General features: G+C 40.7%; 1 protein-coding gene across 1 annotated transcript in view; it reads left to right on the top strand.

Moving 5' to 3' along the window:
- RAB31 (RAB31, member RAS oncogene family) overlaps positions 1-16,841 on the top strand; it is a 62,484-nt gene that overhangs the window by 40,413 nt on the left and 5,230 nt on the right. Inside the window, exons 4-6 of the mRNA XM_074548483.1 lie at positions 392-463; positions 2,327-2,433; positions 6,994-7,103. Of these exons, the coding sequence (XP_074404584.1) occupies positions 392-463; positions 2,327-2,433; positions 6,994-7,103 (289 nt within the window). The remainder of the gene's footprint in view (positions 1-391; positions 464-2,326; positions 2,434-6,993; positions 7,104-16,841) is intronic.

The following is a 16,841-nucleotide window of genomic DNA, read 5'->3' as shown; positions in this document are numbered from 1 at the left end:
TTGCAGTGTTTTACAAAATTCAAACCCGAGCTGAATTCAGTCTTAGATCTACAAAGTAAGATTGTGGTTTGCCAGGGGAAGGGGTCCCAATGCCATCAGGTTGAAATTCCAAGTGCAGTTGATCTTCCTGTCAAAACTTGTCCTGGTGCATTGAATCAGTGAGGGCTGGTTGTGTAAATTCAGTGGGATGAAGAACAGCACAAGATAAAGGAGCTCTGGCTTCTTTGTGTTTAAGGGAAATGAGAGATGGGTGACCACTGATTAAGGTCTGTTTTCTGTGGGATGAAGGAAAGGGGGTGGTCCTGCTGTGGCAAGTCTTTGAGACCTGGCAAAGCATATGATAATTCTATTTATTAATGATACTTTCTCCTGGGGGTTTATGTTTTAACAGTTTCATTCCTTGGCTCCAATGTACTACCGAGGCTCAGCAGCAGCTGTGATAGTGTATGATATCACCAAACAGGTGAGACATTTGGGATGCTTTTAACTGTGTTAACTCCTCTGTTTGGGCCTGAGTTCGAGTTAAACCCCACAACTGCAGAATTTAATTTGTCTGACATGTATATGCTTTGGTGGTTTGTGTAGATCTGGCTGGAGGTATCCAACTGCCTTAAAACATTAAATATAAAAGTCCTGCTTCTGTGTTGTTTCAACTTCATGTAGACAAAAAGGTTTGAGACTGCATTTTGTCAATTTTCTTTGGGTTTCCTCTGACTAAGACAGGATTCATATCCTGCAATACTCCCTACTGCCACCACCTATGTTCTCTGTGTGGAGCTGAATTTTTACTACAAAAAACAGCTGTTAGCCTTATCATCTGAGTAGAAATTAAGTTGTTTGCATATTACTGATTTTAAAACGAATTCTTTTTATCTAAGCATATAATTTCAATTTTGTATTGCAAGCATCATGTATTAATTTTCAAACTGATAATGAAATCATGAGTCTCTGACCTTTTGTCTCAACATTATTCGTTTAGAATGAAAATTTTATTTTTAGATCCCTAATTTCTCTGGCTCATTTCTCGGTTAGAGGAGGCTGGGAGATCTCAGCTGAACGCCTCTTTCACTCCTTTTGGAAGAAACCCCTGCTGATATAGCAGACTTAGAGGCAGTGCTAATGGATGGATGGCCAGGAGAGTTCACTGGCATTTTATTCCTTTCTTGCCAGTTGCCTTATTTACTCCGAGGCTGGGAGGGCAGGTTTGGTTCCCCAGTGCATTAGTGCAGTGATCTGTCGCTGACAGTGGTGGTCACTGTTGTGCAGCAGTGCTGTTCTCCACTGCTAATTTGCCAGGAAAAGGTGAGGAAGAGTGAATCCTGCTGGATTGATACTTTGGATTTAAATATCTTACAGTTGATCTTGTAATATATTGTAAGAATAAAATTTTGGTTTGCCAGCCTTTCTCCAAGCTTTTGTGTAACAGCTCTCGGAATAAAGAGGGGGAAATAGGAGAGGAAGGTCAATGTGTGTTTCACTTTCTGATGCTTAATATTCAGTGTTAATCATTAAAGTAGAATGGATTTTTTTCCCCCAAGTGACTGATAGGGTTCTACCTTCAATGGCACTGATGCAGCCATTGCTGATTTAGAGGAAACTCTTATGTGCATTTCTGAAGGGGAAGAATTATTTATCATCTGTTTGGGAGCTCACTTTGTCAGTAAGAATTTCAGCTGTGCATTATAATTAGAATCTCCAGAAATAAGTGTTACTTAAAGCTACTACTTCACGTGTATAAAGAAATAGAAAAATTACTATTAAAAGTTAAGTAGCATCAGATAGAGTTTGATTTTTATGCTTGGAGGGGAAAAAAGCCAAGTGAAATGTCACCTCTCTCTTCAGTTTTATAATGAGTAAATGGAGGTTTACCAGATCACGGATTTGGAAACGCAGGGGAGTGGGCATCTCTGTGGAACCTCCATTGGATATTACCAAAAATATGACAGTGATTGAAATGGTAAGCTGCTGGACAGAAATGAAATTAGACAAATGAAGCTCACATTAGTTGAAGGAAATGAGCTATTAGATGAGCTGGGGTAGTTTCTTCATCACTGGAAGTTTAATATTCAGTGCTGCACTGGAGCAGGGAGGAGGGGAAGAAGAAAAGAGGGAAGTGTCCAAGTTCAAGAATTAATTTAAAGAAGCTTTATGGCCTAAAGCTTGAAAAGCAAATTGCATAGATAGATAAGTGATCTTCCAGTCTTGTGATCTATATAATCATTATTGCATTAATACTGCCAAAGCTGTGCTCCTCTACTTTAAAAAATAGGCAAATACATTGGCAGAGAGTGTGCTGGTAGGTTATTTTGTTCTTTCTCTGATGCAGGATTCATTTCACACTTTGAAAAAATGGGTGAAAGAACTAAAAGAACATGGTCCTGAAAACATTGTAATGGCCATCGCTGGAAACAAATGTGATCTGTCTGATATCAGGTAATACTTTTTGATGTTGTTTTCATTGCAGTAACTATATTGTTTCTTCCCTTCAGGTAATAGTTTTGCTTTGTTGTTATAATAGTATATAATTTTGGCCTCCTGTAGAATCGGTGATTCTGGCAACTCCTAGAATCAGTGATTCTGGTGATGCACAACCTTAACAACAACAGCACAATGTGAATTATGGTTTTTTTAACCCCTCTTTTATTGCCCTTCCTCTTTATTTGTACAGTCTCTACATCCTTTATCTGCTGAATCACTGGGAATTGAAAAGAGTTCTCTTTTTTGTTTCTCCCTTCCATTCTATTAAAAGGTGCAGAATGCAGTAAGTGATGAGCAAAACCAGCAATATAAAGCTGTGAGTGTGGACAAGAGGTAAAATATTAATCACAGAACTTTGAGAACTTGTGACTTGCAAGAACTGAAACTTTTTCATAATACTGGATGTAGAAAGTGTACTTTTGGGGATTTTTTGGAGCATATCCCCAATAAACCTTTTGTCCCCTGTGTAAAGCAAAGAACCTCCTAGATAAAAGAGGGAAGGGTTGAATCCATATCCCCTACAGAAGAGCTGAGATGATGCTATTTGGAGTGAGAGTGAAGCTAGAATCTCTCTTCTGCTTGTTAGCTGTATTTTGGATTTGCATTTATCCTTTCAGTAAATGGAAGCACATTCTGCTGTACAGTAGTGATTCTGTTTGTCAGCCCATGACTATTATTTCTTGCTTCATCTGTGAGTACAAACTCAATGATCATATTTGATGCTTTCCCCTTATGACCTCACAGGCTTTCATGGCTGTTCAAATACATCCCCATGTGTTTAGTTATCGTTACTTTGGCCCAGATTTACCAGGGTTCTGGGGCATGTGTGTAACTTCAAGTGCTGAGTGCTTTTATGGAATCAAGGCCTACACGGGAGTTTGACCTGTGTGGGTTTTGTTTTGTTCTCCCCCCTGCCACTGTCAGCCATGAACCAGGACAAAGTTGCAACTCACTGCTTTCTGTAAGAACTGAGCAAGCCCTAATTCTGGCAAACTTGTGGTTTCTGTTGGGCTGAGAATCAAGGACACAGATGTATTGGCATCTCCTACGTGATATTGTGATATGCTGGTCAACATGGTGAAACTGAGTCCTACTAGACAAAAATTTCCAGTTTGGTCAGAAGGAGAAAAAAAAGAGGAAAGGATGGTTATAAAAATAAAACCAAAAGCCAGTTAGCACAAATCAGGGGTTTTGGTTGCCCTGAGAGTCACTTCCAAATTTATTGCATAAGTGTTCCCAGCAATTACAATATCCAATACTATTTTCCAATACAGTTGCCAGATTAACTCAAGGGTAGTAACTTTGGAGATGGTGACAAATGGCAACAATTTTAAATGAGTCCATAACCAGCCCTTTTTCTCTTTGCTCTTGCCCCAATTGAAGACTTTAAAAAATCCTGTATCCCAGAAATGTTGTGTAAGTACTGGGCTTCCTCACAGAGCAACTGTGATATGTGATCTTCTCACCATATTATTATCAACCACTACCTGTAGTTTACTGATTGCTGATCATCCAGTTCTTGCTCCTGTTCAGCTGGTATAGCTCTTCTTTGCACAAATTGTTTTGCTGTGTGAATGGTCCTCATTGAAGTCCGTGAGCTAGTCTCTTAATCTTTTTAGTTTTTATGGGAGAAAACATTTTTTCTCCTCATAATTATGAATAGTTTTGGTAATATTTTTTTGTGCAGTTGTTCTTTCTGCGTCCACCAACCTTTTTTCTTCTTGAAGTTATCCAGTGATGTCCAGCTAAAGTTATTTTGGTGAAAAAAGAGAGTAGACTATCTCATATGTGATATATTTTCACAGTTCTTCCAACAATGTGATTGTTTATGCAATGCATGCAGCTGTTTGCATTCTCTGTCTGCTTTATGTCTTCAGATTTACTTCAGTAAAAATGGTTTTAGGTGAAACATGTCACCAATTTATCAGATTGTTTCCAATGAGTAGAAAATATGCGTGCCTTTAGGCACAGAGAATTTACAAGTAAGATAATGTGAGCGCACAGGAGCAAGCTGCTGTTTGTGTGCATTTCTGGCATCTCTGATTGGTTTTGTAGAGCTTTTGGCAGATGTTTTGCTGGATATCAGAGAGACAGCCGCTTTTAAGACCAATATGAATAGATGCAAAGAGGTCAAGCTGATCGGGTTCAAGTTGGTTTGATTCTGCCATCTGAGTGTAAGAGATAATGTAAGGAGGAATTAATGTATTTCTCATAATCATTGACCAGGCTACACTCCCTGTTTAGCATTTAAAATTTGGTTTTGAGCCGCCAAAGGGTCCTTGGGACCCTTAGGGATCACACTGCTTTTCCTTGATGTTGTTAATAAGCTATCAGCAATTCTTGGTGCTCTGTTGAAGTAAATTTCTTCTCCACTTTGACGGAATTTCTACAGATAGGCAAGCAATTTTATCAACTATAAATCTTCATCTTTGTTGTAGTACTGTCAACTCTTAGAACTGCTGAATGTTCAGCATACTTCTAAGTAATAGGAATAAGGCTTTCTTCTGAAAGGTCATTAAAAAGTACTTTAAAAGATGGGAGCTGAAACTTCAATGCTGAAATGTTGTAAGTGTCCATAATACTTTTTTGAGCATTATAGAATTCAATTCAAGCTAAGAAATGTTCACTTCCCTAAAAATGTGGTTCACCTTCTTAACAAATTGTGTTCTCTGGAAATCCTTGGTGAAGAGAATTCAGCAGAATTTCATGCTCAGATCTTGATGCATCCACAATATTTCCTTATTCCATAATTTATCTGGACTTCTTTAAATCCTTTGACATAGTCCTTTACAACATCCTTCTCTCTAAACTGAAAAGAGATGGATTTGATGGGTGGCCTGTTTGATGGATGAGGAGTTGGTCACACTGTCGCATCTGAGGGGTGGTGGTCAATGGCTCAGAGTCCTGCTGGACACCAGGGGTGTCCCTTGGGGATCCATACTGGGACAAGTGTTATTTAATACCTTCAGCAATGAAATAAATAGGGCAGGAGATCTTTCTCCTTTTTAATGCCTTTACTAAAAATCAGCTTGGGTGGGAAGAATTAACGGGTCGTGCTCACGCTGCTGCTGCTGCTTCCAGGAGTGGCACGGAGGAGGAGGAAAAATGTAGTTTTGTCCGCTGGTCTGTGGGCAGAACTGGGGCTTCCATCCTCATGAGAGCATCAGGAAAGTCTCTACTTTCTGGTTCAATGTTCGAGGTCCCCTTTCCAGCCATCTTTTTTAGGTTAAGGTGAGAGGTAAAAAGGATTCTGGATTTTGTTCCTCACATCTAGATATCACTTTGATCCCTTAATTCTGTGTTGGCTCATTGTTTTTAGGGTTTTTTGCTAGGTTTGGTGAGAGGTTTCTTCATTTGCATGCCAGCCCTGATGTCATTTGCATGCCAACCCTGATGTCTCCTCCTCTTCACTGTCCGGGTGCCACCCTCTAGGAAACAGCAGGGTGCCACTCGACAGAAAAAGGGAATTCCCAACTATCAACAACAGATAGTTAATGAAAAACTATTAACGAAAAACTATTAACAACAGGCAGTTGGAACTCCACCCTGGCAGCAACTAGCCCAACCTGTGAACTCTGCAAGCTTTTAAAAAATGGACTTTTCTACTCATAACAAGTAATGACACAGAAGGGGTGAGTGCACTCTCAGCAGTTTGCTGATGACACCAAGCTGAGTGATGTATCTGACACGCTCATACTGGGAGGAAATTGTACGAGGAGGCTCTGGATTGGTATATTGGAGCTGTGGGGTGAAGCAGTCGGTGCACAATCTGCTGTAGCCCAAAAATCAGGAGTAGAGGTGGTTACGGATAGCACTGCACATGGGCAGATCCAGCTCTGCCACCTGGCTCAGGGAGATACAAGGCCAGCATAGGGCTAACTTGTTTAAAGCAGAGGTCTTTTTGAGTGCTGTAAACTGCGTTTGCCAGCTTTTGGCATATGAAGTATTGGTTACAAAATGAGGGTGTTCTGCTGGTGATTTTAAGATGGTGTTAGTTTGGTGAAATGGCACAGAATGGTGTCTTTCCCCAGTGAACTGACACTCACAGATTGCTGTTGCTGATGTTCTCAAAGTCAGTAGTTTTCTTACTTCACAATCTCTCATTTCCTTGCTGCTTGCAGACAAAGACACATGATGCTTTTATTGTTTTCATCCTCAACAGTTGTACCCTATCATGTTCGAACATTTGGCATGTGGAGAGTGCTTTTCTTATCAAAGTCAAATATAAAACACAAACAAATGTGATTTTCTTTAAATTATCTTCCTTTTCTCAAGGCATGGATTCAGCAGCAAGTCACAGAAATCTGCAAATTGATCAATTTTGCTGAAATTTTGATATATTTTAATCAGATTATCTAAATGTCATATGAAGAAAAACAGTACTGCTTTTATGGAGATGAAAGCATATTAATGCTCAGGCTGTGTTTGAGGTTGTTTGGGGTTTTTTCTTAAAAATTAACTTTTTTTTTTTTTAATTTGGCTTCTTTTATTTATAAATGTTTTCTTTTTTTTCAGGGAGGTTCCTATGAAGGATGCCAAAGAATATGCAGAATCTATAGGTGCAATTGTTGTTGAAACCAGTGCAAAGAATGCTGTTAACATTGAAGAACTTTTTCAAGGAATAAGTAAGTATATGTTCTCTTTTAAGTATATGTTCTCTCTTTTTTTCCTCCAATTTAATTAATTAATTGTGGTTGTTTAGAAGTTTTCTGAAAATAGCTGTCTGTTTCAGGTCTATAAACTACTTTCCCAAGCACATCAATAAATCCTATGAAGCCTGTGGTATGGCTGCTATTTATGCAGATGTAAACTAAGAACAGCTTTGAATACACCAGAGCAAAACATAGTAGATAGTAGATACAGAGTAAACCTGTTCCTTCTGAATCTGTATATAAATCCTGGCCTGGGTCACATCTGCTGTTTCAGACCAAGCCTGCTGTAGAGGCAGTACTGTTGATCTTATCATCATGTTGCTGAAAAACTTAAATGTTGATAAATGCTCCTGGAGGGCATTGGTAAGTGGAAGGTAGTAATTTAAAAAAAACCCAAACAGATACATTTCTTCAGGCCTCCTAAACATGATGAGGCTGGCTATTGTCATGAGGAGAAGAAAAACTGTCTTGTTCAGTTTGCCTTCCAGGGCTTCCAGTGCTGGTCACTGTTTGGAAGTGGGAATGGTTTTGTGGGTTGGAAGGGACCTCATGAGAACTTGAGTCCAACTTTCTGCCCAAGCAGACTTGGTGGTGAATTCAGACCAGGCCATTGTCTGGCTGGGCCCCCGAGCAGAGGTTCCACAGCCTCCGTGGTTCAAGTAGTCCTCACAGTGACATGCCCACATCAAGCCAGAGCCTATCCTCATTCAGCTCACTCCCTGTCCTGGGTGCACCTCAGTGTTCAGTTTCTCAGCAGCCCTTCCCATGGGCACTGACAGGCAGCTTTGTGGCACACCAAAGCCATTGTGTCTCCAGGCTGACCTGGCCCTTTTTCCTCAGCCTCTCCTCACAGGGCAGGCCCTCCGGCCCTCACTGTCCTGCAGCCCTTCTCTGAGTTTGTACCATCTTGTCAACATTTGTCTTGTGTTGTGGGGCCCAAAGCAAGTGTGACCCAGGTGATGTTGGACCACATCTAAGAGGGGATAACTGCTTTGCCTAATGCTCTGCCTTGGCTCCTGTGGCTTGCTGCTGGCTGTCTCTGCTGCCAGAGCGTGCTGCTGGCTCATGCTCAGATTGCTTCCCTCAGGTCCTTTTTGGGCAGAGCTGCTTCTCAGGCAGCCAGTGCCCAGCCTCTCTCATAGCCAAGGGCTCTTCCTTCCCACAAGTAGTGCTTGGCATTTGTCCTTTCTGAAGTGTGTAAGGGCTCCTTTTGACCCATATCTGCCTCCAGCCTGAGGCTGTATGAAGGGCAGCCTTGCCCTCAAGGATACTGAGTGCACCTCAGAGTTGGGTGTCATCTGAGGGATGAATTGGGTGCCTGTTTTTTCATCCTTCAGGCTCTGATAAAAGGTATTAATCAAGGTAACTGGCCTGTGGGTAGACACACACCATTAACCACTGACCTTTGAGTTGGATGTTCCAGCCAGCTACTCTCACAGCTAACAGCCTGCCTATCTAGACTGTAGCATCCCAACTTGGATGTACCAGGATGCTGCAGGGAGAAGTACCAAAAGCCTTGCCAAAGTCAAGGTAAACAACATCCAGTCATGCTGCTGTAGAGGGCAACCGGGATGGCTGGACATAGTTAACCCTTGGTAAACCCATGCTGACTGGTCCTGGCCACCTTCTTCACCTTCTTGTGCTCAGAAGCAGCTTCTCAGAGGATTTGCTTTGGGCTGTCCCAGGAAGCAGAGTGAGGCTAATCAGCCTGTAGACCTCTGGGTTGCTATGTCCCTGTTTGAAGACAGACAGAACATTCATCTTTCTCCACAACCTTTCAAAAACAACAGGGATGATAAAGAATGGTGTTGCTCCCTATGCATCCTCAGGCTTGTATGGTTAAGATTTCTTAAGACATCCATAGTCTAATCTTCTACCACTACTGCTGTTTCCTTCTCTCCCTGAATCCTCTTCTGGGGTGCAGAGACCTAGGAGACAGCATGTCCAGACACTCAACCTTGTGTCCTTTCCTTGTTTCCCATTATTTTATTTTTTTTTATTTCACATATTTTTAATCAGCTGATATTATCTAGCACACTTTGCCTGCTGGAAAGTGTGGAACTGTTTGCTCTGCTTTTATGGGATATATTTGAAGTGGTTAATAAGAGCCAGTATTCCTAGAATACACTACTATTCTTTTGCCTCCTTTTAAAAAAGAGGTGTGTGCCACATGGGTGTCTGGAGGAACTGGTTCTTCCCTGTGATAGTTTACTTGTTTGTCTGCATCTGATGGTTGTGAATGTTCTTGCAGAGGAACTCATTCTTGCCACATAATTAGATAATTAGTTTCCAGCTTTGATAGGCATTGCTGCAGCTGGCGGTGTGCACTGTCCCTAATAATTAATATAATAGACAAGGAAAATCAGCTAAATTAAGTTTAGTATGAACTAGATACCCAGGCAAGTGCACTTAATTCCACAGGCAATTACTTCTATATATAGAAATATTTGGTCTCAGTGGATCTACTTGTGACCTTATCAAGCACTCAGCAGAGAGAAAGGAGAGAGTTGGTAGAGTATGTTTATAGAAATGTAGTGGAAACCAAGTGAAAAATGCTTGATTAGCAGTAGAATTAATTAGTGTGATTGTGACTGGTAAGAGAGTATTGATAAGTAACTTTCTGATGTTTTATACCACTTCAGTCTTAGTGCAATTTCCAAAAAAGTCTGTCTCTGCCCAAGTTGCATAGCAACATTTCTGCCTTTTCAGAGTATGAAATCCTCCTGTGGCAATGTCTCCTACTCTGCTGGCTAATTTTGTTTGTGTGATGACCTAAAAGTCACTCTGTAGCTTCAGATTTGCTTTCATGTTGCCTGAGAGCTCCTGCCCTTCTCCCTGTGCTGCTCCTGAAGGGCATGGTGCAGCTCCCTGGCCTCTGAACAAGGAAGCAGCAATTTCTGTTTACCTTGGACTTTGCAGGTAGATTGTTTGTGTTATCTGTTTTATAGTCTGGATTTGGAAGGATATTCCAACATGTGTGAAGAATTTCTCTATTAAATCCTCCTTGAAATTGATAGCCTAAGCAGCTCAAAGGTTAGACTTCATTTTATTTTAGCTAAAAAAAAATTATCTCCTTCTTGCCTATGCTTTTCATTTCCTAGGGGCGTTTTAACATAAATTCTTTCCTTCCTGAGATGTCTAACAACTGTCTCTTTCCAGGGACATTGTTGTGAATGGAGTGAAACAGTATGATGGAAAAAATGTATACTCATAATGATAGGAAGAAGGCATAAAGAAAAAAGGGGAACTGGTATGTTTTGTTGACAGCCAGATAAATCTTGGAAAAATAGCAGAGATTATAGAAAGATTGCTTTATTTCTAAAGTTATTATATTACACTCTGCTTAAAAGATTTTTAAATAAGTTTCTCTCACAATTTGAGGATTTGGCTGCTTAGAGGGTATCTTCATAGCACAGTCTCAACACAAATCTATTGCCCTTAATTTGTCTCAAGAAAATACAAGATGTGAAAGACTAGAATCAGTAAAAGTTTCTGATTTTTTTTGAAGATGGGTCAAATTTGGCAGGAGAGGTACTCTGCAGTTGCTATACTTGGGCAAATAAGGATGAGGAGGCAGACTGAGCACGAGAATCAGCAAAGTCAGTGTTCTCTGAGCTGGGAGTTTGCACTGGGTAATGGGCTGCAGCTCCTGGGTTCTGTTGTACCCATGGGATTTCAAATGATAAGCTACTGCACTTAGCCTGGGTTTGTTTAGCAGTGCCTGGCTGAAGGTTTGCTGTGATTGTGAAACATCACATGACTGATTTATGTCTCTGTAAACATGAAATGAGTATTTTTAATATAGTTGTATATTCCTCAATGGAGGTAGATTTTTTCCCAATGTCTTTCTTTAAAGGTTTCTGACATAAAAAGGGCTTAACAGTTCAGTGTTTCTTTAATTTGTTCCAGTAGTTTTTGTTAATAGCTGAGTTTCTATAGGAACAAATGTTATTAACTTTTTATTCCCAGCCTTAAAAGAATCATAGGCACAGTGGCTCCTTGTTGCTGTTTTTTTGGCAGCAGCAAAAATGCCAAGAATGTATTATACAACAGCAGTATAATAAAGTTGTGCCTGTGCAGGGGGTCATACCAGTTCTGTATTGCACCTTCTTGTTTGTGGGACTTCAGCCCACTGACTTTTGCTTGTGCCTGGCTGGTTTTCAAAGTCTAAACAAGCTCCCCAATGTGTCCTCAATTAGTGGCAATCATACCCTTGCAGTTCTCAGACACCTGTTCATTTACCAGCTCAAATAAGCCTGAGTTACCTTACTCAAATCGGGTACACACCCAGGTGTTTCCCTCCAGCCCGTGTGTGTTGCCTGCCACCTCAGTGTGAAGGTGGCCCAGATATGAAGGCGCAGGTTACGTAAGAGCTGCCCTTGGTGCGCGCTGAGCCGAGCCCGCGGCTCCCCGGTTAATGTCCCAGGAAAACATGAAATAAACTTGGGCTTAAACAAAACAAGCATGATGGCCATGGGTTACTTTCTTTGAAGTCTGGCAAATCATAGGACAATAGAATGGTTTGGGTTGGAAGGGACCTTAAAGATCATCTAGTTCAGCTCCCCCACAACAAGCAAGGGTGCCACCTAGTAGATCAGGTTGCTCAAGGCCCCATCCAACAAAAGTCTGAGATCAGCGTCCTACCAAAGGGGGCAAGATTAAATCATTTCAACATCCTCTATTGAGGGTGAGAAGGAAGTGGGAAGAGCATTATCAGAACACTCTGGAGACTGTGCAAAGAGTGGTTAGCATGCTCACTCACACTGATGCTCCTGCTACAAGGAGAGACAGGCTGATGTTTAAAATCCACATAAGAACATTCTTCCTAGATGAGGCTTCCTAATTAGAGCAGTTTCTGTCTTGGGATTCAACCTTTCATGTGGTAAATGCTCAGTTATAAATGTATGAAGCTATTGATTTTCTGATGCCTTGCCAGCAGCTCATATATTGAATATTTAATGTAACCCAAATACTCGTTTCCTAGAAATACTGGGAGATTAAAAAAACCTAATCAAACTCGATCTCTAGAGTTTACACTTTAACCAGTTGTATGCTGGACAAGCTAAAGTGCAAGGTATGAACTACCTGTGAAATGGGTAAGGAATACTTTCCAGCAGACACTCAATGTATACACTGACTCAGATGGGCTTGGGTGGGTGAAATTGCAGATGGACAGTCTGCAAGCTTTGTGAGTGATGACTGTGGTGGTTTTCATCCTTTTATCTGCTGATTTGCAGATATTTGTGAAGTACTTTGAAGAGGTCTATGAAAGATGTTTTAAGAAAAGAAAGTACATTTAGGTTACACAGAAATTTGACATATGCCAATTTTTAAGGTAGTCCAAACTCATAATTGAATTTTTGTACAGAATGTGAAAGGATGGAAGAACATTGTCCAAATTAATATTTGAGGTTATATTCTTTACAGTTTATGTTCCCTGTGTTTCAGGATTAGTTCTCCTCTTGCTTTCAGAGTTCAGTGAATGGAGCAAAACTTAATGACCTTTGGACTATTCCTAAAGTTAAACATGTGAGGTACTGGATTCCTCTCCAAGGAGAGCACTTAAAACTTTGGGCTATGTCAGTGAATAAACTGACATAGCCCAAAGTCAATTACAGCAGGCCCTTGAGTCAAGGTTGGATCTTAGTAATTAAGTAATTAGGAATACTGTTGTTTACTTCGATACATGCAAGATTTGAATATTTGTTTGGGTTTTTTTTCTGGAGATTTTAATTAAATGAGCAAAACGTAGTTGTATTGCTGCTTCCCCTAGCAAGAACTTGTGTCAGCAGTCTATACTTTTGCTTAAGATCAAACCAAACCAAACCAAAGGCTTTATTTTCCTACATGGAGATGCTGTTAGCTGTGCTATTAGGGCTATTAAAATAATTGCCACTTAGCTGTGTTTACTTATGCAGTCAATTTTATTTATTGTGTTCCCTTGCATGAAAACTTCCAACATGAGTAAACAGTCAATTGGGGAAATCTTAATTATAAATATGGGGGTTGGGGAGAAAGAACTAGAGACAGACTAGTGAGCCAAGCTTTATAATTCTTGTGAGAAACTTCTAAAATAGCACTGAAATGGGTTTCAGAGCATGAAGGAATTGGGGGAGATATGAAGTGGGACTGTTTTAAGTCCTACAGGTGCAGAAAACTGCTAAAACTGTTGGATCAGATGTGCCTGCTTTGCTCTGCCTGGTCTTCACAGGTGGCTGTTCTTTATTAATGAGGTTTGCAGGGGCTCGACTTGCTGGGATACAGCTGGAAATTTGAGGAGGTGGTTCTGGGCATTGTGTAGCTGTTGTACCACTGCTTGAAGTTAACCCTTTTTCAGGTGAGCCATTAGAAAAGCTCATCTGAGTCTGACAGGTGTTAGGTTGCTTCTCTGGGGCAGAGTGGAATGGATTTCACCTTCCAGCCCCGTAAAAATTACCTAGTACATGATTTTCAGGAAGACAGAAAGAAAGGCAGAGAAAGCCGCTGCAGAGGACTCTGATTGCTTCTTCTCCTTAGAGTAATTGTTGTTGTGTTAGATAGCAGGGCTCTGCTTCTTGAATGGTCTGAAGCTGTGTCTGGAGAGGTTTAGGCTGGATATTAGGAAAAGGTTCTTCACACAGGGAGTGCTTGGGCACTGGAACAGGCTCCCCAGAGAGGTGGTCACAGCACCAGCCTGACAGAATTCAAGAAGCATTTGGACAATGCTGTCAGGCACATGGTGTGACTCTTGGGGTGTCCTGTGTAGGGCTAGGAGTTGGACTTGCTAATTCTTGTGGGTCCCTTCCAACTCAGCATATTCTGTGATTCTGCAAGTCCTTGGTACTTGACTTCATCATCTGGATGTGCCAGTTCAGGTTGATCACAACACATCTGTTTCCACAGTAAATGAGTCATCTGTTCAATGCATTGTTGTGTTTGTCCCTTTATCATCATGGTAACTGTTGCAGGTTTTTTACTGAGCCTTATGCTCAGCTTTAGGGCTGATCCCAATCTTTCCTTTCATGCAGTCTTTTACAGGTCAATGATGAAACTAGTTTAATGTTTAAAAACTCAAACAAGAGCAAAAAACTCAGCTCCAAGCCTGATTTTTCTGAGCTAGTGAATGTCACAGCTTCCAACTGGAGCATCACATTCAAAAAGGAACAAAGAGAGCAGCTTTTATTACTTTCATGATGCCTCCTGCTTCCAGCTGCACTAGAGCACTCCCTGTCTTTCTTCAAGTTCTGCTCACTGAGCTGCCACCCAGCCTCTGCTGTCTCTCTTGCTTCTCTGCTCCACTTTTCATTTTTCTTCATTCCCATTTTGTTTATCTCTTGTTCCACCTTCCCATTTCCCAATCTCTTTGCCTCTGGCACTCTTAGAACAGCAACGCCCACAGTGCTGATTAATCTCTTAACAAACCTCAGATTCAGTAGCAGGAGTTGGAACTCTACCAGGTTTTGGAGAAGACTCTGACCTTCATTCTGGACTGCCTCAGCCCGACTCAAACATGCCAGAAAGGAGGAGATGCAATTGCTTTAATGCTTTTCATCTGTTAATCTGGATGATTCACCTCAGAGCTGTGACAATTTCTGTAACCCTACATTTGAGCAGTCTCTGGTGACACTTCTTGTTTTACACACCAGTGTTTACTGGAATGAGAGGATGGAGGACACCAAGACTTCTTCAGGAATGTGCAGAGGTGGATGGTTACAAACAGTTTTATTGCACAAAATCTGTGGTCTGAACCTTAGTGAAATAAAATTGAAATATATAATCTTACATTTAATAATAGTGCAAAATCAAATTTTAAGTTGTAGTCAGCAACTTACTCTGTAGGAATATCAGCAATAGGAACCATATGGAATTTTCATACCAGCTCAGTAATATTTTATCCCCAAGTTCCTTGTTTCACCAGTTCAGCTGGAGAATTCTTAGATAAATGTGTATGCATTCTCTGTGAATAACTATTTCTGGAATCCTAGAACACACTCCTGTTGATCTTTGGCAAGCTGGCAAGTTGTGTCCTGCTCTTCAAAACAGGGTGAAGACTTTGTGGTCTAGTTTGTCATCTTGAGTTAAGCAAGAGATGAGAACAGGTTGTCCTGGGAGGGTGTGGATGCCCCTTCCCAGGAAGTGCTCAAGGCCAGGTGCCCTGAGCACTCTGATGTGGTGAGTGACGTCCCTGCCCAGGGCAGGGGGGTTAGAACTCCCCAGATCTTAAGGGCCCTTCCAACCCAAGCCATTCTGTTATTCCAGGAGTTCAATCTCTGATGGTACTTTTAAGCTGACTCTACCAAGCAGTCTCCAGTTTGAAGAGGAATTGCCTTTATGTTTTTATTTCTTCAGCATGAGAATTCCAGGGCTGGATGTCAGAGCACTGCTGCTTCTTTCTGACATAAACTGCATGAAATAAATAACCTACAGCATTTTTAATTTATGGTATTCAATACTGGGATATTTTTATTACTCTGGAACAGAGGCTGTAGATGCCAGTGAGATGCAAATTTTAAATGAGTATATACTTTCCAAAATTAATTCAGTTTGTGACCTCTGTTGAACCTGACTCAGTGCCAGCTATATTTGAGTTGGTGTCAGCAATATTGATGCCATATTTATCAGGAGCTGAATGACAAGATGAGATGATCACAGTGCTTTTAGGTGGCAATAGTGATTGAGCTGGGTTAGAAGCAGGAAGTGTAGATGCAGGATCAGCATTTCACTCCTCATCCTTAGTGTTCTCCTGCTGCTTAGGCCTTTCTCTGTTACAGTGCCTACTGTCAGGGAGGCCTAAGGAGAGACAATAAGTCAGACAGATTTCTGACTGATTTTTTTATTCACTTTCCCTGATGCCTGATGAAAAATCGCTGTATCATTTGCCATGGAGCAGGTTCTCAGGAGTTAGACTGAGTTTTATGCTCCAAGATTCCTATCATGGTAAAAGCTGCTTGGGCAGGGATGTCTTGTTAATAAAACTAAAATGGTTTAACTTCATGGTTTAATAATTTTCATAATAAGAGAAGTAATAAGTGAGGCAAGAATCACCTACTGAAAAAATATTCTCAGACCCAAATAAAGTCAAAGCTTAGACTGTTTAAACATTTATGTCCTTACATTGAGTTCAAGAAGGAGGTAGTGGTATCAAAACAGTAGAAAAGATGGCTAGTTCCTGACAAACTGTACTTAAGTTCAAGAATAACTAAGCAGCAGATAGGTCTACAGATTTTTCTGTCTTCATTATTTACAGTTGTTATCTATGAGGGTTTTATTGTTCTGAGAAATTACTTAAATGTGGGTGATTCTTAGAACATATATTGTGTCCTGGTCTGAACTGGAGAAACTGCTTGCTGACCTTGAAGCCTGCAAGGTTTTTGCTCCAAAGATAAGAGTTGCTTCTTGGCATACACATCAGGACTGCCGTAGAAAATACTTGAAACTCATAGGAAAGATGAAAAGCTGAGTGAAAAACAAATAGAGTTAATGTCTTGGTTTAATGCATTTGTAAAATGAAAGTTAGGCTTTCATTTCTGAAATGAAAGTTAGGCTTTCATTTCTAAAATGAAAGTTTGCACATTAAAGCTCTCCTTTTTCAAAGTTACTGTTAAAAGAACAAACATTTAGGGGTATTTGATTAATGGCAAATTATTTATGGAAGTCATGTCTGGAGTTTCCAGGTTTTTTGCTACATTGTGCTCTGTCTGGGTCAGATTGACAGAGTTTTATTTTGCTGGG

The sequence above is a fragment of the Zonotrichia albicollis genome, chromosome 1 (genome assembly GCF_047830755.1).
Source record: "Zonotrichia albicollis isolate bZonAlb1 chromosome 1, bZonAlb1.hap1, whole genome shotgun sequence".
In the NCBI taxonomy this organism is placed as follows: Eukaryota; Metazoa; Chordata; class Aves; order Passeriformes; family Passerellidae; genus Zonotrichia; species Zonotrichia albicollis.
This window is presented reverse-complemented; position numbering and strand designations above follow the sequence as displayed.